Here is a 21,002-nt window from a genome sequence, read left to right as displayed (position 1 = left end):
GAGGGTATAACATCCAAAGGGGCGAATACTTTTCCTACACTGTTATTCAAATTAATGGTAATTTGAGCTGAACTGAATGTTTTTCATTCCATAGAAACTAAATATTCCCAGGTATTTATCTGAACGCTTGAAGAAATTAAGGCTTTATTTAGAAATGCTGCAAGTCAGCAGCGAGTTACACGTGACTTTATGTTTGGGACCAATGGAACCCCGTAGCTCTGCAGGTTCCCCTGGTAAGGCAGCTGAAGTTCACTCCTGTTTGGCTTTTGACCCATCAAACTCCAGCTTTCAGTTTATTACACTTTGTGTTTATTGTATTTTCTAATGTCAATCAGTGATCGTCTCTCATGACTTTCATGTTATTCTGGTTCTTCTCTTAACCACCGAGTTGTTACTCAACATACTGGAACAAGAAGGATGTTTGTTTGTAAGATTTGTCTGTTTCTGCCATAAAGTTTCTTTAAAAATCCCAAACAGTTCAGGTCATCAGTTCATTGAGGTTTTCCGCTGCATTGACTCGAACCTCAGGATGATCTGCGCATGCTCAGAGAGAACTGCAGTATTTATTCTTCGCCACCAGAGGACGCCACTGAACCAGCAGCAGCTTTAGCAGACAGATGCGGTTCCGTTTGACCCAAAGGTCTTCAGGTATGAGCTCACGGTGAACCAAATCCAGATGATTTAGTGGAAGGAAGAACTTTGTACCCCGAAAAGAGGAAAAGCCATTTTCGATTCTCCTCCCAGTGATCCAACCTGCTCAGGTTCTGACATCCTGCAGCGAGGTCCAGAACGGTCCAGTTAAAGGGTTAAAATCAGGGTTTTAATCCATAATTCTAACATAATCCTGACTGGAAACTGAAACATGATCCAACTGCAGTAACTAACATTATATACATCATATAATATTTCCTTTCAAATTAAAAATAATCCCAGAGGAACAATACATGTTGATGGATCTCCTGCAGCAGTCTGTGTTACAGCACACCTGAAGGCGCCTCTGACCGGAGCCACTTTAGAAAAGAATCTGGGAATTTATAAACTCTGAGTTAAACTGAAACACCATGAAAACCAGAATAGACCGGACCGGTCCGGACCTGGACCAGAACCGGACCGGTCCGGACCTGGACCGGATCCAGACCGGACCTGGACCAGAACCGGACCGGATCCAGACCGGACCTGGACTAGAACCGGACCGGTCCGGGACCAGATCCAGACCAGACCTGATCCAGACCGGACCTGGACTAGAACCGGACCGGTCCGGACCTGGACCGGATCCAGACCGGACCTGGACCAGAACCGGACCGGACCTGAACCAGACCAGACCGGACCCAGACCGGACCCGGTCCTGGACCAGAACCGGACCCGGACTTGGACCGGAGCAGACCAGGACTTGTTACCTTGTTCCTGCTGATCCTGTTGGTTGTTCTGTGTTGCCATGGTTACACCCCTCCAGTCACGCACCCAAAGGGAAACTGTATAATTCCCAGAACCCCAGACCTTTGGTGACCTTTGACCTGCAGACTGAAACACTCGGCAGACTGGCGTCTTTCCAGCGTTTATTAAATTACAAAGGTTATGAACTCGTCTCATGACTCTTTATGTTAATGTTGTTACTGGATCACAGCTGTTGCCCCGGCAACACACAGACGCCCCGCCAATCAGCTCCCAGAGGGCGGGGCTTGTTCTGGAAGAGTCTCTGATTGGCTGAGAGCAGCCAGCAGGCGCTGGTTCTGAGCGGGTCCACGGTACCGGAACCAGTTAACAGTTAAACCAGATCCCAGGTTCTGGAACCAGAACTGGACCTCATTTTGGTTCTGTAGCTCAATGGGTCAGAACGAGAACCAGCCTCAGGTCCAGAACCAGTCCACGGCACTGCAGCCGGGCCGACGGGTCAGAACCAGAACCAGGAGATAACACCAGTAAAATGAGAACGACTTCAGTTACACACAGAACCAGGTCCAAACGATTTAAAGTTCTGCAGTCTGTGCGGTTCCGTCTGCGAGGGAGCAGTTCCTCTGGTCCGGTCCGGTCCGGTTCTGGACTCCTCAGTTGTTCTCGAACAGACTCAGCAGGTCGTCGTTGTTGTTGGGCAGGTCCGGAGGTCCGAGGTAGGACAGCAGTTCGTCCGGGTTCGTCAGGTCCGGAAGCAGCTGCAGACAAACGGGTTGGGAAGCGGGTCAGAACCAGAACCAGAGTTCTGGTCTACCCTGCATTTACTGCTAGCTGAAGCTGGTTCTGATCCGACCCGGTCAATCAAACATGGTCCAGAGTTTTAAAAACCCCGATTCTGAACATTTTGGACCGACTCGGTTCTACTCACATCCAGAGAAGGTTCTGGAACATCCGTGGACCCGCCGAGCCCAAAGGAGCCGTCGCCTTGGAGACGAGGGTTGCCGCGCTGCATCATCTGACCGTTGCCATGGAGACCCTGTTGCTGCTGCTGGGAGAGAGAGGCACCATGGGAGACGGAGTCCAAACGGGCCGGCACCTGAGGGAGGGACAGGAAGTCAGAACCAGAACACCGACTGGTTCTGATGGACCAGCAGAACCAGCAGCGGTACCTGCGGGCCCAGCTGGTGAGGCGGCGCCTTGTCGGGCGTCAGCAGGGCGCTGGACAGGTCCGGCTGGTAGGACAGCGGCGGCGGGCCGGGGGAGGAGAAGGTCCGAATGCTGGGGGAACCGGGCCCGGCGGTGAAGGTCCGAATGCTGGGGGAACCGGGCCCGGCGGTGAAGGTCCGAATGCTGGGAGAACCGGGCCCGGCGGTGAAGGTCCGAATGCTGGGAGAACCGGGCCCGGCAAAGTCCGAGAAGGCGGCAGACGAAGCGGGGAAGGATGGAGCTGAGGGACGAGAGACACGGATCAGAACCGGGTCAGAACCTGCATCAGAGGGGGTCACGTGACCAACCTGCTGCCGGGAAGTCTGGTGTGCTGCTGCCTCCTGGTGGCAGGGAGGGGTAGGGCATCGGCGAGGAAGAGGAGGCAGGAGGCGCCGTCATGGAGGACGAAGGGGCGGGGCCTAGTGATGCGATCATCTCCATGACGCTGGGCAGCACCATGTGACTCGGGCTGAGGGTCCGGCAGCGCTTCAGAACCGGCCCGTCCGACTCCTCCTTCACGTGGATGTCGGGTTTCACCGGAACCGGCTTCCAGCTGCAGACCGGGTCGATGGTGATCTCCTCGTAGTCGGAGCTGAGGAAGAGGAGCAGAGAGGAAGAGTCAGGTTCTGCCGGTACCGAACCAGGCACCGGAACCAAACAGGACCCGGTACCGGACGCCGACAGGACAGGAGGAGAAGAAGTCACTCACTTCTGGACGTAGATGAGGATTCCCAGCATGTACTGGTCCACTTCCAGTCCCTCCAGCAGAGCCGTTTTACTGAAACACAGACAGGGTCAGGTCGGGTCAGGTCGGGTCGGGTCAGCAGAACTCTGGACGGGTTCTGATGGACCGAGCTCCTTACTTGCACACCGGACACCTCCAGGTTCCTCTCTCACAGTTGAGTTGCAGGTACGACTCCAGGTCGAAGCACTGCGGAGACAAACGGCAGCAGGGTGGGCACGCGATGACATCACAGCACAGCCAGAGCTCTGATTGGCTGCCGCACTCACCTGTATGTGTCGGCAGTCGTGGCCCCTGGCGGGCAGCTGGATCCGCCTGAAGGTGATGGGACATTTCAGCGACACCTTGATGGCCGTCTGCTCCACGCCGTCCTCTCCGTTCAACCCGGGGGTCCCGGGAATCGAGCCGCTGCTGAAGTTCCTCTTAACTGAGAGAACAGGTCAGAGGTCAGAGGTCAGGAGGACACAGAGGCTCCCGGCGATGAAGGAGGACTCACTCTTGGTGACGCAGTGCTCAGCGGGCAGCAGCCGCTTCTTCATCAGGCCCTGCAGGACGGAGCGGACGGTGGGACGGTGGACCAGCTGGAGGACGAACAGGTGGGACTGGGGACAGAGACAGAGGGCCGTTAGGCTGGGGCCACAGGGGCCACAGGGAGAGAGGGCCGTTAGATTAGGGGCCACAGGGAGAGAGGGCCGTTAGACTGGGGGCCACAGAGACAGAGGGCCGTTAGGCTGGGGGCCACAGGGGCCACAGGGAGAGAGGGCCATTAGGCTGGGGGCCACAGAGACAGAGGGCCGTTACACTGGGGGCCACAGAGAGAGAGGGCCATTAGATTAGGGGCCACAGGGAGAGAGGGCCGTTAGGCTGGGGGCCACAGGGGCCCACATATCAAAAGGCCCTCGTCTCTCTTGCCTAATTGATTTTGTTCCCGTTTCTGTCGTTTCTAACTTGTTTGTAATAAACGTGCTAACAGGAAGTAGCATCATGAAGAGTGAAATCAGGCGTTTCCTGTGGACTGGTGGGTTGGAAAGGGTTAACGTGTCACCCATCGATCGGCTGTTATTGATCGGCTGTTATTGATCGGCTGTTATTGATCGGCTGTTATCGATCGGCTGTTATTGATCGGCTGTTATTGATCGGCTGTTATTGATCGGCGATCTTACGCAGCAGCAGGCGGTGACGGTGATCTGGATGGTGTTCCGGCCCGGCTGGCAGACCTGCTTCAGGTAGAGCGGCTTGTGGGACGTCTTGTTGTCTCCGCGCTTGATGGTGAGCGGCGTGGCGTTGACGCTGACCTGAGAGACGGACACACACCGTTAACCTTTGACCTCCACAGGGAGGGCAGGACCAGCAGCGAGGTCGGACCTGGACGGAGGCGGGCCAGTTGGTGTTCATCTGTCGGTCCTCGTGGTGGTAGCACTTGAACTGCAGCTCCAGGTCGGGCCTGGAGACAGAACCGGGTCAGAATTTGGCCGGACCCGGGTCAGAGCCGGGGCAGAACCGGACCAATACCTCATGATGAGCGTCTTGTAGACGGACTCGCGCAGCTGGAACACGTGGTTGCTGACGGCCAGGTTGTGCTCCAGCCGGAACGGCTCCAGAACCACGCCGTCCCTCACCGGGAAGGTCAGCCGAAGGTCGTCGCTAGGGTTACCTAGACAGGAAGTCACACATCTGAGCCCTTCCTGTGACATCACAGTCATTCAGGACGGCTGGAGGACCGTCCTGAATGACTGATCAGCTGATCTCGGAGTCTACCTGGAGGAGGCGCCAGGGCCGCCATGTTGGGCTTGATGTCCGGCAGGTAGGAAGACGCCATCGGCTTCACGTCGGTGTTGCCGGGCGACATGTAGGGCGGAGCCATGGAGCTGCTGGGGGTGATGGGCGGCGTCGGGTTTCCGGGAACGGGAGAGGACGGGTAACCGGGTAACCCTCGACCCGGCTGGGAAGAAAGAATAGTTCATTTAGACCGGATCAGTTCATTTAGACCAGATCAGTTCATTTAGACCGGATCGGTTCATTTAGACCAGATCAGTTCATTTAGACCAGATCGGTTCATTTAGACCGGATCGGTTCATTTAGACCGGATCGGTTCATTTAGACCGGATCAGTTCATCTTGACCAGATCAGTTCATTTAGACCAGATCAGTTCATTTAGACCGGATCAGTTCATTTAGACCAGATCAGTTCATCCAGACCAAATCAGTTCATTTAGACCAGATCAGTTCATTTAGACCGGATCAGTTCATTTAGACCAGATCAGTTCATCCAGACCAAATCAGTTCATTTAGACCAGATCAGTTCATTTAGACCAGATCAGTTCATTTAGACCGGATCGGTTCATTTAGACCAGATCAGTTCATTTAGACCGGATCAGTTCATTTAGACCGGATCGGTTCATTTAGACCAGATCAGTTCATCTTGACCAGATCAGTTCATCTTGACCGGATCAGTTCATCCAGACCGGATCAGTTCATCCAGACCGGATCAGTTCATTTAGACCGGATCAGTTCGTCCAGACCGGATCAGTTCATTTAGACCGGATCAGTTCGTCCAGACCGGATCAGTTCATCTTGACCGGATCAGTTCATCTAGACCGGATCAGTTCATCTTGACCGGATCAGTTCATTTAGACCAGATCAGTTCATCTTGACCGGATCAGTTCATTTAGACCGGATCAGTTCATTTAGACCGGATCGGTTCATTTAGACCGGATCAGTTCATTTAGACCGGATCGGTTCATTTAGACCGGATCGGTTCATCTTGACCAGATCAGTTCATTTAGACCAGATTAGTTCATTTAGACCAGATCAGTTCATTTAGACCGGATCGGTTCATATAGACCAGATCAGTTCATTTAGACCGGATCAGTTCATTTAGACCGGATCAGTTCATTTAGACCAGATCAGTTCATCCAGACCAAATCAGTTCATTTAGACCAGATCAGTTCATTTAGACCAGATCAGTTCATTTAGACCGGATCGGTTCATTTAGACCAGATCAGTTCATTTAGACCGGATCAGTTCATTTAGACCGGATCGGTTCATTTAGACCAGATCAGTTCATCTTGACCAGATCAGTTCATCTTGACCGGATCAGTTCATCCAGACCGGATCAGTTCATTTAGACCGGATCAGTTCATCCAGACCGGATCAGTTCATTTAGACCGGATCAGTTCGTCCAGACCGGATCAGTTCATCTAGACCGGATCAGTTCATCTTGACCGGATCAGTTCATTTAGACCGGATCAGTTCATCTTGACCAGATCAGTTCGTCTAGACCGGATCAGTTCATTTAGACCAGATCAGTTCATCTTGACCGGATCAGTTCATCTTGACCGGATCAGTTCATCTTGACCAGATCAGTTCATTTAGACCGGATCAGTTCATCTTGACCAGATCAGTTCGTCTAGACCAGATCAGTTCATTTAGACCAGATCAGTTCATCTAGAACGGATCAGTTCATTTAGACCAGATCAGTTCATCTAGGACGGATCAGTTCATTTAGACCGGATCAGTTCATCTTGACCAGATCAGTTCGTCTAGACCGGATCAGTTCGTCTAGACCGGATCAGTTCATTTAGACCGGATCAGTTCATTTAGACCAGATCAGTTCATCTAGACCGGATCAGTTCATTTAGACCGGATCAGTTCATCTTGACCAGATCAGTTCGTCTAGACCGGATCAGTTCATTTAGACCAGATCAGTTCATCTAGACCGGATCAGTTCATTTAGACCGGATCAGTTCATTTAGACCAGATCAGTTCATCTAGACCGGATCAGTTCATTTAGACCGGATCAGTTCATTTAGACCGGATCAGTTCATTTAGACCAGATCAGTTCATCTAGACCGGATCAGTTCATTTAGACCGGATCAGTTCATTTAGACCAGATCAGTTCATCTAGACCGGATCAGTTCATTTAGACCGGATCAGTTCATTTAGACCGGATCAGTTCATTTAGACCGGATCAGTTCATCGTGACCGGATCAGTTCGTCCAGACCGGCTCTACGGTTCTGTCTCAACCCGGATCAAATCTGTTGCTATGGAAACCAGTCTCAAGCAGAAATATTAGCGGGATAATTTGCTCTGCGCTCATTCAAAGAGGTAAATGTCGTTTTTGCTTCTCTCCACATCGATCAGACCGTCAGGAGTGCTGCCCCCTGCAGGTGGGAGTTACTGGAGATATAAATCAAACTGTTTGAAGATCAACTGGCTGACTAAATAATTAGGATTTAACTGAAATGTATAAAATGTATTTTATTGTGTCTCTTATCAATAATGTCTTCCCATCACACATATTTTCATATTTCCTGTCGACTTTTAATGTTTTTAAAACATGAGCTGTGTCTGAATTCAGGGTGGAGGAAGGACGGGTCTTTCACAGGCCGCGAAGGAACGCCGACCCGCAGGGAAAAGATTCGGACAGGTGAGCCTTCACCCACTGTCCCCGCCCCCACCTCGGCGTAGCTCATGTTGCCTAGCAACCGTGACGGCGTGAAGCAGAGAGCGGAGCAGGAAAACAACGGAGCCGGAGTTCGTTTTTCACTCATGCATTACTGATTTCTGATTCTAAAATGTTCTACAAGAAGAGGCTGTGAACGCAGCGGGTCCGGAAACGTCGGAGCCGCTTTGGGGAAAGCGTTGTACCAAACCACGCTGGGTCAGTTAAAGTGCATCGTAGCTAATCGGTCGCTCTTCGCTCTGGACCCGCAATGAATCATGGGATATGGTGGGCCGTGAAGGATTCACCGGACCCATCCTTCAGATCGATTAAACCAATTAGACATTATAGCTGCTTTACTGAAAACGTCCAGAACCAGAACCAGAACCAGAACGGTTTGGGTCAGTGTGAAGCGTCTCACCCCTGCCTGCTGGTTGAAGGCGTTGTAGCCGCCTGCGGCGCCCCCTGCTGGCAGAGCGTTCAGGTTCCCAGTCGGGCCGTTGAACTGGTCCTGCTGAACAGAACCCAGTATTAGCCATGTGGTCCGGTCCAGCGGTTCTGAGGATCACACCCGGAGCTCACCTTGTAGAACTGGGAGTTCGGGCCTCCCGAGGGCGGGTACTGTGGGAGGGGCATCTTATAGGAGGGGGCGGAGCCAGAGCACTGGGGGGCGGAGCCTGGACCGCCGGGCCCTGAGGAGGAAGACCAGCCGGTTTAACTTCAGCATTTCGGTCCAAATCGACTGAAAACGGTTCTGAATGATCGATACCTGGGTGGTACTGCATGTTGGGTCCAGAGTACGGACCGGGCCCCGCGGGTCCGGCTCCACCAGAGGCCCCGGCTGCTCCAGGGCCGCTCATCACGCTGACCCCGGGGGGAACGCCGTACTGCTGGGACATTCCTGGGAACGACTGGAACAGAACCGGGTCAGTTAGAAACAGAACCGGGTCAGTTAGAAACAGAACCAACAGAACCGGGTCAGTTAGAAACAGAACCGGGTCAGTTAGAAACAGAACCAACAGAACCGGGTCAGTTAGCCAACAGAACCGGCCACCTGGCGGCTCGTCATGCAGTCTCACCTCGGCGCTGTAGGGCCGCTTCAGGCCCTGCGGGGGCCGCATGTGTCCCTGCTGGGGGCCGGCGCCGTAGTTTGGGTGCTGGGGAACCCTCTGCTGGCCCGCCCCAGGGCCGTACATGGAGCCCATGGAGGGCGGGCCCCTGGTGGGGCCGGGGCCGCGGGGGCCCGACAGGCCCATGAACTGGCTGCTGTAGCCGGGGGCCGCCATCTGAGACGGACAGGAAACGGGTTCAACACGCAGAACCAGCAGAACCAGCTCTGGTTCTGTTCAGGGTTTGATTCTTTGGTTCTTCTTGATCATTTTACGTTGATGGGACTGATCAGATGTTCACATTGGCGTTGAACAGGCAGCTGTCTGCACATTCTAAGGAGTTCTGCTGTCGCCATTTTGCGGCCTAGCGCAAGCACCAGGAGGAGCCGTAAGCAGCCGGCGGCTGACGTAAACATCAGCTTCAGCGTGTCATATCTGTCTTCCAGTGTGTTTTAGTTTTATAGACATTAAAGTTCCAGTCAGTTACAGTTTTTATTTATTCCAGTTAATGAAAACTTTGGTTCTGGTGACCCGAAGCGTCCAGAAGGGGCGCCTCGGCCCGCTCACCTGTCCGTAGTTCATCTCCTGGTTCTGTTTCTCCTGGATGGCGGCTACGGTTGCCGTGGCGGTGGCGGTTGCCGTGGCAGCGGCGGCGGCGGCCACGGCGGCGGCGGCAGCAGCCTGGGTGAACTCGGAGCCTCTGGACCCTCCGGGGGTTTGGGGGTAGCTGGGGACGACAGAACCGCAGCGGGGGGGTTACTGCTGATCTGGAACCAAAAATCAATTAATCAATCGATCAATGAGGGCCCCACCTGCCCGAGTAGCCCCCCGGGGCCCCGCCGTACCCCCCGCCGGTCCGGCCGTACAGGTAGCCCTTCCCCGGCTCCCCGTAGCCCGGCTGGCCCAGGTAGGCCCCGGGGCCCCCCGACATACCGGGGCCCCCGGAGCCCTGCATCATGGGGCCCCCGGCCGCGCTGGCCCCGGGGCCCATCCCGCCTCCGCCCAGGCCCTGGGGACACAAACACAGATCAGACCAGGCTGGTGATGTCACAGACGCCTGCTGGTGATGTCACAGACGCCTGCTGGTGATGTCACAGACGCCTGCTGGTGATGTCACAGACGCCTGGTGATGTCATACCTGGCTGGTGGGCGGGTTGGGGACGCCCCACACGGTGGTGACCACCGACAGGGACCCGGTGGGCTGGTTGGGGGGCTGCTGCCAGCTGGCTGGGTCGTAGGTGTACGACCCGTCACTGTGGAGACGGAGAGCGTTGTCATGGCAACCAGAACGGGACACGTTAGACCGGGTCTGGGCTCCGACCAGAACCAGAACCAGAACCGGACCTACCTGTGAGGGTTGGCGCCCAGGCCGCTCTTCATCTGGTTCAGCGGGTTCATGGCAGACGGAACCGGCGGCCCGATCCAGCAAACAGAACCCTGGCGCACAGAGACAGGCCGTGTCAAACTACGTTTCCCATCAGCCACCTGGGTCCCGCTCAGCAACAACCAGAACCAGTTTCTGCTACGATAAAAACAGGAAACTGGAAACTGTCTGTTCAACCTGCTGATATTTACCTGTGGAGTCCCTCAGGGCTCAGAACTAAACATTTTACTGTAAATTTAAGTTAAAATGTCACAAATCATCCTGATCACAGATCAATAAGCCTTAACCGGAATGCCTGCGTGACGTTTTTCCTTTTTTCTTTTCTGGGAGGATATTTAAACTCTGCCGGTGTCCATTATGACGCGTTTATTGGGCAGCCTGGAGCCCCGCCCCCACTTTTGATTGACATCGCATTCGACCAATGATGTTATGAAATGGCTTTTTCCAAGCCTATAATGTCCAGGGAGCGACTTTAGCTCGTTTTGACATGCCTGTATTCTTCCTGGAATATTTCTGACTGGTCAACTCGGAAACTAAACCTAAAGCCACCGACTAGCGTTAGAGTGGACGGAGGCGGACGGATTGGGGACAGAGGTGGACGGAGGCGGACGGATTGGGGACAGAGGTGGACGGAGGCGGACGGATTGGGGACGGATTGGGGACAGAGGTGGACGGAGGCGGACGGATTGGGGACGGATTGGGGACAGAGGTGGACGGAGGCGGACGGATTGGGGACGGATTGGGGACAGAGGTGGACGGAGGCGGACGGATTGGGGACGGATTTGGTTGAACTGGCGAACACTCAGACTGTTGGTGGACAGAGTCGAGTTGGATGTGAGTCTTGCTGAGACTCGCTGCCCAGCTGAGGAATCTAAAACTCAACCGGATGGAATCGATCTTGGAGAAGCTGCTAGTTTTGGTTCAGTGGAACCATCAAACTAATTTGGATAACTGGGAACTGAGATGCATCGGAGAGACTTCAGGGAAGATTGAAATTCATAATCTTCCCGACGTCAGACATTCTGTCTCTGAATCGGCTTCCCCCGTGTGGCCTTGGAAGGGCTGCATATCTCTAATCTCCTTGAAGACATGTAAACATGACGCTCTTCCCTCCTCACCCCCTGCTGTTTCCATGGAGCTGAGGGTCCCAAGGACGTTCCTGGATAGCAACACCTTCATCAGACGTGGCTTCATGGCCCTGTGATGTCACCGCCTTCACTCGTGTCTTTGTTCTGTCTGAATCTCTAATGTGTCCTTTACTCTTTTCTTAGGTTTGTTATTTTGTTTGCATTTCCTTTTAAATCATGTAAAGCACTTTGAACTGCCTCGTTGCTGAAAATGTGCTGTATAAATAAAATGACCTGACCAGAGGATTCCTGTGGTCATCATCTTTCATTAGAGCCTCACTGATGACTGAGGTCATCAGGTGTTGTCCACATGGCCACTTGGACAACACCTGTACATCCTCATAAAGAAATATATGACATTTCTTTTTGTGCCATTTCGATCAATCTTGAAATCCATGAGCAGAATAATTTATTCTACAGATTTATTGTGTTTTCCAGTCCATGCATTCAAAACTCGACGTGTATTTACAAGAAATAAGCAAAATCATTTTTTGTGCGTTACAAACATAATAGCTACAAACTACTTACAGTATTTTTGGCAGCAAAAATGGAAAATTTATCTTGTCTTCTTCATGAAGAGATCAAGGTTTTGTTTGTACTCCAAATTGTTCAATTCATTTCATTTGGGTTTTTCTTTTCAGCCATTTTGGTGATTTAGGGGGTTAGAGTAAAGGGGTTGAAGAACCTGAACTTATAAAATTAAATAATCTACTATAAAATAAAGGTAACACTTTATTTGAAGGGGGGAATAAGACTCATGACACTGTAATAAACATGTCATAAACATGTCATAACACCTGTTATTAACATGAATAATCCTTCATGAATATTTATGACTGTTGTCATAAAGTGTCCTTCGGTAAATTATGACACTTTTATTACAAAGTTATTAAGACATTATTCAAAATGTCTTTATGACAACTTGACATTAACCAATAAATCATAACTGATGTAAATTTGTAATAAAAGTATTACTGATTACACTTTAAAAATTAGGTAACTTTATGTTATTAAAGGTAAAGTTTAATCAGTAATGATTTATTGGTTAATGTCAAGTTGTCATAAAGACATTTTGAATAAAGTCAACTTTGTAATAAAAGTGTCATAATTTACCGATTGAAGCTTTATGACAACAATCATAAATATTCATGAAGGCTTATTCATGTTAATGACATGTTTATTACAGTGTCATTACAGTCTTATTCACCCCCTTCAAATAAAGTTTTACCAAATAATCTATAAACTGTAATTAAATAAAATTCATGATTTTTGGTAAAGTATATTATTCTATTATAACAACCATTAATGATAATCTAGTAGAGTAAATAAATGAAGTTACATTTTTAGGAATCATTTTGGCTCATAAACTGAGAACCTCATAAAATATTAAAATCACAAACTGTGTAAAATTATTGGCCTAATAAATAAAGTAATAAATGTTTCATTATCAACAGCCAGACATTATTATTATTAATCTGTTGTTCCGTTATGAACTTTATAAAGGTACATTCACACTAATCTGCTGTTAGGACTTTATATGACGTTAAATTATTAAATCTAAGTTTCAGTTCTGTCTAAAGCAGGAAAGAGTTTTACTGTCAGTTCAACAAACTTCTTTGATTTAAGATCAAATGACAGAAACAAAACAGGAAGTGGGGCTGACCAATAAATCAATAACAATATATATATATCAATACGATTAATATCAATCAATACGTCTAATGGAATATTTCACTGAACTCTGATCCAGAACCGCACAGCATTCTGGGAGATGTAGGCAGAGGAAAAGCTTTAGATGCTCAACCTGTCAGCGCTAGCTAAGCTAGCTGGTAGCATCAACTCAATCTGGAGAAACTATCAGCTGTTTTGGTCGATTTCTTCCTTGTTCCTGGAAGGTCACCTGATCTCCAGGTGAGCCTGTTCACCTGCAGGCTGAGGACAGGAAGTAAACAACGGAGGCTCCGCCTCCAGGAAGTTCCTGATCCAGCTGGAAGCCGCCCTGCAGGATGTTTTCAGGTGGAGTCGGATCAGAACCAGTGGGAGGAGTGAGACCTCCTCAATCACAGGAGCTTTGATGGTCTCTGTCTGCAGGCATTTGATTGGTTCTCCCATCGGTCCAGTCCAATCACCTTTCTGTCCCTCAGGGAGGTTCTGACCAGAACAGCGACGTTAAAACCAGTCCAACAGCAGAACCGGCGCCGCCCGATCACACCTGCAGCTGACTCACCCGAGTCACCCGACCGGACCGGACCGGAACCCGACCTGCTTCCAGTTTCACCGCCAAACAGGTCCAGCAGCTCAACAGATCAAAGTTCTGCTGGGTGGAACCGCAGGAAACAGGAAGCAGGAAACAGGAAGCAGGAAGCAGGAAACAGGAAGTAGCTCTGAGAAGCAGGAAATAAAACCAAGAGTCTTCCTGGTTCTAAAACAAACCAACCCTGTGACCCGGTCCAGCTGTACTTCACACCCAGCCTGACCAGAACCGCTCCGACAGACCAGAACCGCTCCGACAGACCAGAACCGCTCAGACAGATCAGAACCGCTCCGACAGATCAGAACCGCTCAGACAGACCAGAACCGCTCAGACAGACCAGAACCGCTCCGACTGACCAGAACCGCTCAGACAGACCAGAACCGCTCCGACTGACCAGAACCGCTCAGACAGACCAGAACCGCTCCGACTGACCAGAACCGCTCAGACAGACCAGAACCGCTCCGACTGACCAGAACCGCTCAGACTGACCAGAACCGCTCCGACAGACCAGAACCGCTCAGACAGACCAGAACCGCTCAGACAGATCAGAACCGCTCCGACAGATCAGAACCGCTCAGACAGACCAGAACCGCTCCGACTGACCAGAACCGCTCAGACAGACCAGAACCGCTCAGACAGACCAGAACCGCTCCGACTGACCAGAACCGCTCAGACAGACCAGAACCGCTCCGACAGACCAGAACCGCTCAGACAGACCAGAACCGCTCCGACTGACCAGAACCGCTCAGACAGACCAGAACCGCTCAGACAGACCAGAACCGCTCAGACAGACCAGAACCGCTCCGACTGACCAGAACCGCTCCGACTGACCAGAACCGCTCCGACTGACCAGAACCGCTCAGACAGACCAGAACCGCTCCGACTGACCAGAACCGCTCAGACAGACCAGAACCGCTCCGACAGACCAGAACCGCTCAGACAGACCAGAACCGCTCAGACAGACCAGAACCGCTCCGACAGATCAGAACCGCTCAGACAGATCAGAACCGCTCAGACAGACCAGAACCGCTCAGACAGACCAGAACCGCTCCGACAGACCAGAACCGCTCAGACAGACCAGAACCGCTCCGACTGACCAGAACCGCTCAGACAGACCAGAACCGCTCCGACTGACCAGAACCGCTCAGACAGACCAGAACCGCTCAGACAGACCAGAACCGCTCAGACAGACCAGAACCGCTCCGACAGACCAGAACCGCTCAGACAGACCAGAACCGCTCAGACAGACCAGAACCGCTCAGACAGACCAGAACCGCTCCGACAGACCAGAACCGCTCAGACAGACCAGAACCGCTCAGACAGACCAGAACCGCTCAGACAGACCAGAACCGCTCCGACAGATCAGAACCGCTCAGACAGATCAGAACCGCTCAGACAGACCAGAACCGCTCAGACAGACCAGAACCGCTCCGACAGACCAGAACCGCTCAGACAGACCAGAACCGCTCAGACAGACCAGAACCGCTCCCGGCTTCTCAAGGTTCTTCTCGTCAGAACCAGAACATTTCAGATGAATATTCAATCCAGACCAACTTTATCTGTACATCACTTTAAAACAACCGGCTGATGCAAAGTGCTGGACATTAAAACACAACAATAAAAAACTGACACTTTACAAACAAACAAACAAACAAACAAACAATTTAAAACTAGGTCCTGCTGCAGTAAAATAGACGGTTTAAGACTAACTTTGTTGCAGTAAAACCAGGAAGACACTGAAGCCTCATCAGAACCAGAACCAGGCCATCAGCAGGTCCAACAGAACCGGATTGCGACACCATCCACTCTGACCAGAACCAGCATAGGAATGTTTCCATAGCAACGCTGGCAAAAGCTGAACTGCAGGAATATCTAACCATAGCTAAGGGTCCATAGCTGGTTTCCATGGTTACCGGTTAGTGGTCCTTAGCTGGTTCCCATGGTTACGGGTTAGTGGTCCATAGCTGGTTCCCATGGTTACGGGTTAGTGGTCCTTAGCTGGTTCCCATGGTTACGGGTTAGTGGTCCTTAGCTGGTTCCCATGGTTACGGGTTAGTGGTCCTTAGCTGGTTCCCATGGTTACGGGTTAGTGGTCCTTAGCTGGTTCCCATGGTTACGGGTTAGTGGTCCTTAACTGGTTCCCATGGTTACGGGTTAGTGGTCCATAGCTGGTTACCCTGACCAGCTAAGGTTGTTAACTAGTTTCCTGCTGGGTAACCTGGGCTGCCTCACCAGGAATCAGTCAGCATGTTTCACTGTAAAGGTCAGAGGTCAGACAGCAGCCGTGGGTGTATCTGAGTGTGAAACCACGCGCGTAATGACGGAGAATAAAAGCTGAATTCATTTCATTACTGCTCTGCTCCCTGGACGGGTTTTAAACTACCAACCCCACTGCCAGCGCGATCGTGACACATTAATGTTATTAATAACAACCGTTTAATTAATAATGAAAACAGGAAAGTGTCCAAAGCGGGCCGTGTCTCCTCCGTGAGCCGCCCCTCTGCCTCCGGCTCCCCCAGGAACAATGACGGCCACCGGAGACATTTTGATGGAAGCTAGGACTAGCATGCTAACATTAGCATTAGCATGCTAACAGAAAAACAACAACAACCGGAAGTTCACGACCGATAAATGCTACATAAAATTATGTGGTTTAAATATCCACAATAACACCTGTTTATACGTTCAACCTGACATATTCTACATACAATTATTGTATTTTTACAGTTAGCATGGCAGCCCAGCTAGCGGTGACAATGGAATGCTAACAGGTTAGCAGCAGCCGATTCTCCAGCATGAAACCTTCAGCTGAGGGTCTCCCAGTTAGCCTCCATCGAGCAGACCTCCCGGGTCCACCGGACACACACCTCACACACTCCGATCACACACACCCAGGAGCCGGCAGAACTCCGGTCACACAGCGGACATACCTCCTTTAATTCCCCGGTGTCCGAGCCCTGCTCCGGGGCTCCGCAGTCTGAGTTCTTCGGGGCCTCCGAGGCATCAAGAACCGAGAGCCCGATGAGCCTTCACGGTCGCACCGACTGAAGACGCGGGGCGCCCTGAAAGATCCCAAAATGTTCAGAGAATAAATCCAGTAAAGATCCGGGATCGAGAGATTCAGCTCCGGCCGGTTCACACTGCTTGTAGCCGGTTTCTGCGGCTGATAATCCGGCCTCGGAAGGAACCGCAATCCGCTGGAGCTCTGGCTGAGTTTCACACAGAAATCCAGAGAAACGAACCGGAACAACGAGGGTTAACCACAGAGCAGGTTAGCAGCGGCTAGCGTTTCCTTCTCTGCTTCACTGCTCACGGTGTGTGTGGGGGTTCGCTCCCTAGCAGTCCGCCGGAGAAGGATCCGGTTAAAGCCACAGGGGCGGAGTTCCTCCGGTTTAACATGAGGACGGTGAATCAGAGCAGTGACCCGCCTCCTGTAACCTGCTGCTAACCGGATGTTTTTCAGCAGGTTCAGTCAGTTTACAACATGATTCATCTTGGAGTTGAAACAGGGAATTAGAGCGGCGTCCAAACCCCGCCCACCAGGCGCTCCGCCTGCCGCGCCAGTATGTAAATGGAGCAGAGTCACTAACTCACTAAACTGGTTGACAGGACATTTGTTGTCTGTGACGCAATACAAAAAGGAAAGAATCTAGCACTTATTAATTTTATTCAAAAAGTTGTGCTTTTTGAATAAAATTCAAGCAGGACTCTGAAAACATTCCCACATGTGGAGTTTAAATGATCAGCATGATTTATAGATTGTATTTGATCAGAATGACGTGTTACTCTGATCTGATCACAGATGATCAAATTCAAGCATTAAATGGTCATTTTGGAATAACCGGACACGTCATCAGTTCTGCTCATTCAGACCCTGGGATATGACGTCAGAGATCTCGGAGAATGGATTTATGTCAGGACGCAATAAGCAGAACCGGAACCCGGAGGAACGAAGCGGGTTCCGGTTCTGCCGGATCGTTTCTGTTCGTGCTGCTGTTTCCTGCCTTGGCCACTAGATGGCCTCATTTTTTCACCACGGATCAGAGATTATGGAAACTCAGAATAATTTCATTGTAAATTATTATTTTCTTCACATTTCCTCATTAATAAACCAACAAAGTGACATTTTAATGAGACAAAAGTTCTGATTTCTGTTGAAATTATTTTAGGTCCTGAAAGTTTCAGCTGTTTGCTGACAGGATGGTGATGATGCTTTTCTGGTTAGGATGAAATTAATAAGATAAAAACACACATTTTCAAACAGCTTGTTTCCACTGCCTTTAATCATTTTTAACCAAACAAGTTCAACAACGTTTACAAAAAGATAAAGAGATAAATGAACCAAAACACAATAAGCTGCTTTAACATTCAGTGATGATGACGTAACATTTGAATCTGAATCACCTCCAACGTCTGATGAGACTCCTGATAAAACCGTTAAGGGTTTAGTGAGAACAGCTTCACTGTGAAACATGTGGATGAATCACTGAGCAACCCAGACATCCAGCAGTGAGGCTCCCAGCTGCTCAGCACCTGATCAACTGTCTGAGTTTGAATCCGCTCTGTAAGGTGCAACTTTTCTCTGCAACAGACTGAAGAGCATCAGCAAGACAGAAATGATCAGCGCAGGTAGAACTGATGCTGCCAGCACCGAGTTAGAAAAGAGTGGAAAGAAAAACGGCATCAACCCCCTGAGACACGGCTTCACTGCCAGAGTGTTTCTGACCTCGACTGGCTGCTGTGAAGTGGGCCAGAGCCGCCCACTGCCCCCCATCCAACAACCAGCGCAGAGTGACCCCATCTGAAAGATTCACAAAACATGCATGAGTGACCGTAACCATCTTTAAGTTGGTTACGGCCGTAATCAATCAATCAATCAATCAATCAATCAATCAAATTTTATTTGTATAGCACATTTCAGCAGCAAGGCATTTCAAAGTGCTTTACATAATTAAAATAAAAATATAAACAGTGAGAAAGAGAGAGATTTAAATAAATAAAAACAAAAAAACAAAAAACATTACATCATTAAAACGTCGAAAAGAAAGAAGAAGAAATTAAAAACGTTAAAGACATAAAAACATGGAAGACATCAAAACCCACTCTAACCCTAATTTAGCCATAAGCAACTATAAACAGGTGGGTTTAAGTTGAGATTTAAAGGCTCTCAGTGTTTCAGCTGTTTTACAGTTTTCTGGAAGTTTGTTCCAAATCTGTGGTGCATAGAAACTGAGTGCTGCTTCTCCTCGTCTGGTTCTGGTTCTGGGGATGCAGAGCAGAACCAGACCCAGAACATCTGTGGGGTCCAGACTCATGCCGTCACTCATGGTTACGGCATGAGTGACCGTAACCAACTTACGGTCACTAAGCAACATCTCCAAGATGTTGAAAATTTAATTTGTTTGCTTCATGGATGGTCTGGACTGTAGCCTGTTTGAGACGAGATGCTAAATCACTAGCATCAGACATGACACCAGGCCTGCTGTCCTGCCACACACTGCAGCTGCTCCATCTGCGACCTGAGCTGCTCCGTCTCCATTCGGTCAGAAGTGAAGCTCCTGCTGCAGGAGCTGAATGTTGGACTCTTGGTGCATTTCAACCTTCCTACCTTCAGGAACAAGATCCACATAGGAAAAACTATGTGTGCTTCACGACCGACATTAAACTTTGACCTCAGGTGACGGACTGTGTGATGCAGCCCATATGAAATGACAGCCGCACTGTTGGCCTCATCCAGCCAATAGGAAACTGCAGGTCAGCCTGAGACGTGACGCCTGCAGTCATGATGCTTTTTACCCTGTTGCCCCAACACAGCGAAGCATCAGCTGAACCAGACACACATTTCCAAAGCCTGTGCTGTTGGGGCAGGTTTGATGAAAATGACGGCTCCATTCCTTGTAAAGGGAGATTTAATGTCCACTGAGTGAAGTTCCCATGGACTTTGACATATAACTGCCACCAGGAGCCTCAGCGACTCTGAGGCAGGTTGGATCTCCAACCTGCCTCATGTTCAGTCCCTGAGTTCACACCAACGAGTGGAGACACTTCTGTCCTCAATTTCTTCAAACACTTGGTTCTGTTTCCAGCTTCTCATTTCATTTTCCTTTGCTTCATCAAACGACGCGTCCATCAAATGACGCGTCCATCAAACGACGCGTCCATCAAACGATGCGTCCATCAAACGACGCGTCCAACAAACGACGTGTCCATCAAACAACACGTCCATCAAACGACGCGTCCGTCCATCAAACGACGCGTCGTTACTCACACAAACATCCTGGTGCGTCTCTGTATCTGAACATCTGCCTGGACGTGAAGACCAGCTGATTCGCTGTTGCCAGGAACTCAAGCAAACGCAGATGAAGCAGTTAATGGGCCCGCTGGTGTCCTCAACCGGTCCACATCTGGCCCGGTTCTGGCTGCACATGGGCCACATCTGGCAAACCAGCACTGGACCAGGGGGCCGTCATTCATTGCACCATGTGGGCCAGATGTCAGTACCAGCTGGGGGCCACATCTGGCCCAGACCAGTTCTGCTTTGAGGAGCTCCTGGCAGAACGGCGCCCCCTAGCGGATGGACATGTAATACTTAGGCAACGAGCAGCTGCAGCTTTTTGCAGCATCTGGTTGGTGTAGATCTTTGATGGCGGCTCTTGTGTTCGGTTCTCTGCCGTCGTTATCAGACGTCCTGCAGTTTCCTCTGAGGTCTTTAATCTTCAGGATGGCTCCTCCAGTCAAAACAATGACGGTGAATTTCTCTGAATTCTTCCCAAATATCCGTTCAATCATTTCCAGTTTCTTTCTCTAGAGAGTCCGATCCGCGGCCGACGCCTCACCAACACGCCGTCCCTCCACGAAACTTTGAAACGTCCAGAGACTTGAGCGTCAGACTCCCGGACGCCGTTTCCGGAACAGCTTTTTCCACCGCCGGGTTTCCTACAGAACAATCCTGCAGTCATATTGATCATATATTCCCAGATTAAGACAATATATCAGAAAATAATTTGCTACAATCGTGTTGTCTGAAGTCTGTCCAGTCATCGCTGCTGACTGATCAGCCTGTAGCTTTTTATGCTTCTTGTAGTTTCTGGCTTCATCCATGACGGCATGTAGAAAGGTCAAAGGTTAATGAAGCTCCGTGTTTTTCTCCACCGTCTGAATCGGTTCTGGGTTCTGCTGTCGGTCTGTGATGTTCACAAATCCTCCACAGCTCTGGAGGAGACGCTCAGTTAACATCTGGATGTTCAGGAACAAACTTCCAGAAAACTGCAAAACCCTTTAAAAGTCAGCTGTTTAAATAAGTGGTAACATAACTGGTTATGTTTTTATAGTGTAACTGCCTCA

The 21,002-nt window shown here is 50.4% G+C and overlaps 1 protein-coding gene across 2 annotated transcripts; it reads right to left on the bottom strand.

Moving 5' to 3' along the window:
• Nucleotides 1-1,917: 1,917 nt before the first annotated feature.
• LOC103470759 (zinc finger MIZ domain-containing protein 2-like) lies at nucleotides 1,918-16,985 on the bottom strand. 2 transcript variants are annotated; one of them, XM_008419410.3, is made up of 21 exons: nucleotides 16,589-16,985; nucleotides 10,242-10,330; nucleotides 10,032-10,146; nucleotides 9,706-9,902; nucleotides 9,461-9,620; nucleotides 8,864-9,070; nucleotides 8,554-8,695; nucleotides 8,367-8,476; nucleotides 8,206-8,298; nucleotides 5,099-5,282; nucleotides 4,853-4,994; nucleotides 4,706-4,784; nucleotides 4,504-4,635; nucleotides 3,837-3,942; nucleotides 3,610-3,767; nucleotides 3,462-3,529; nucleotides 3,308-3,376; nucleotides 2,907-3,190; nucleotides 2,562-2,839; nucleotides 2,321-2,488; nucleotides 1,918-2,150 (listed from the first exon to the last, which is right to left on the bottom strand). In XM_008419410.3, the coding sequence occupies exons 2-21, from the start codon at nucleotides 10,289-10,291 to the stop codon at nucleotides 2,046-2,048; spliced, it is 2,847 nt and encodes a 948-aa protein (XP_008417632.1). In that variant the 5' UTR covers nucleotides 10,292-10,330; nucleotides 16,589-16,985; the 3' UTR covers nucleotides 1,918-2,045. The 2 variants fall into 2 exon arrangements, with proteins under 2 accessions (XP_008417632.1, XP_008417633.1); XM_008419411.3 differs by having other exon boundaries at nucleotides 8,206-8,295.
• Between the last annotated feature and the right edge of the window lie 4,017 nt (nucleotides 16,986-21,002).

Source organism: Poecilia reticulata, chromosome 9 (genome assembly GCF_904066995.2).
Source record: "Poecilia reticulata chromosome 9, P_reticulata-male-v2, whole genome shotgun sequence".
Classification (NCBI taxonomy): Eukaryota; Metazoa; Chordata; class Actinopteri; order Cyprinodontiformes; family Poeciliidae; genus Poecilia; species Poecilia reticulata.
This window is presented reverse-complemented; position numbering and strand designations above follow the sequence as displayed.

What these genes read in the sequence shown, in the direction of transcription:
- LOC103470759 (XM_008419410.3), bottom strand. Translation starts at nt 10,291, where the DNA reads ATGAACCCGCTGAACCAGATGAAGAGCGGCCTGGGCGCCAACCCTCAC. An exon ending in AGCGGCCCTACAGCGCCGAG is followed by an intron (nt 8,696 to 8,863) that starts GTGAGACTGCAT and finishes GTTCTGTTCCAG; the next exon opens with TCGTTCCCAGGAATGTCCCA. An exon ending in CTCACCAGCTGGGCCCGCAG is followed by an intron (nt 2,489 to 2,561) that starts GTACCGCTGCTG and finishes TCCCTCCCTCAG; the next exon opens with GTGCCGGCCCGTTTGGACTC.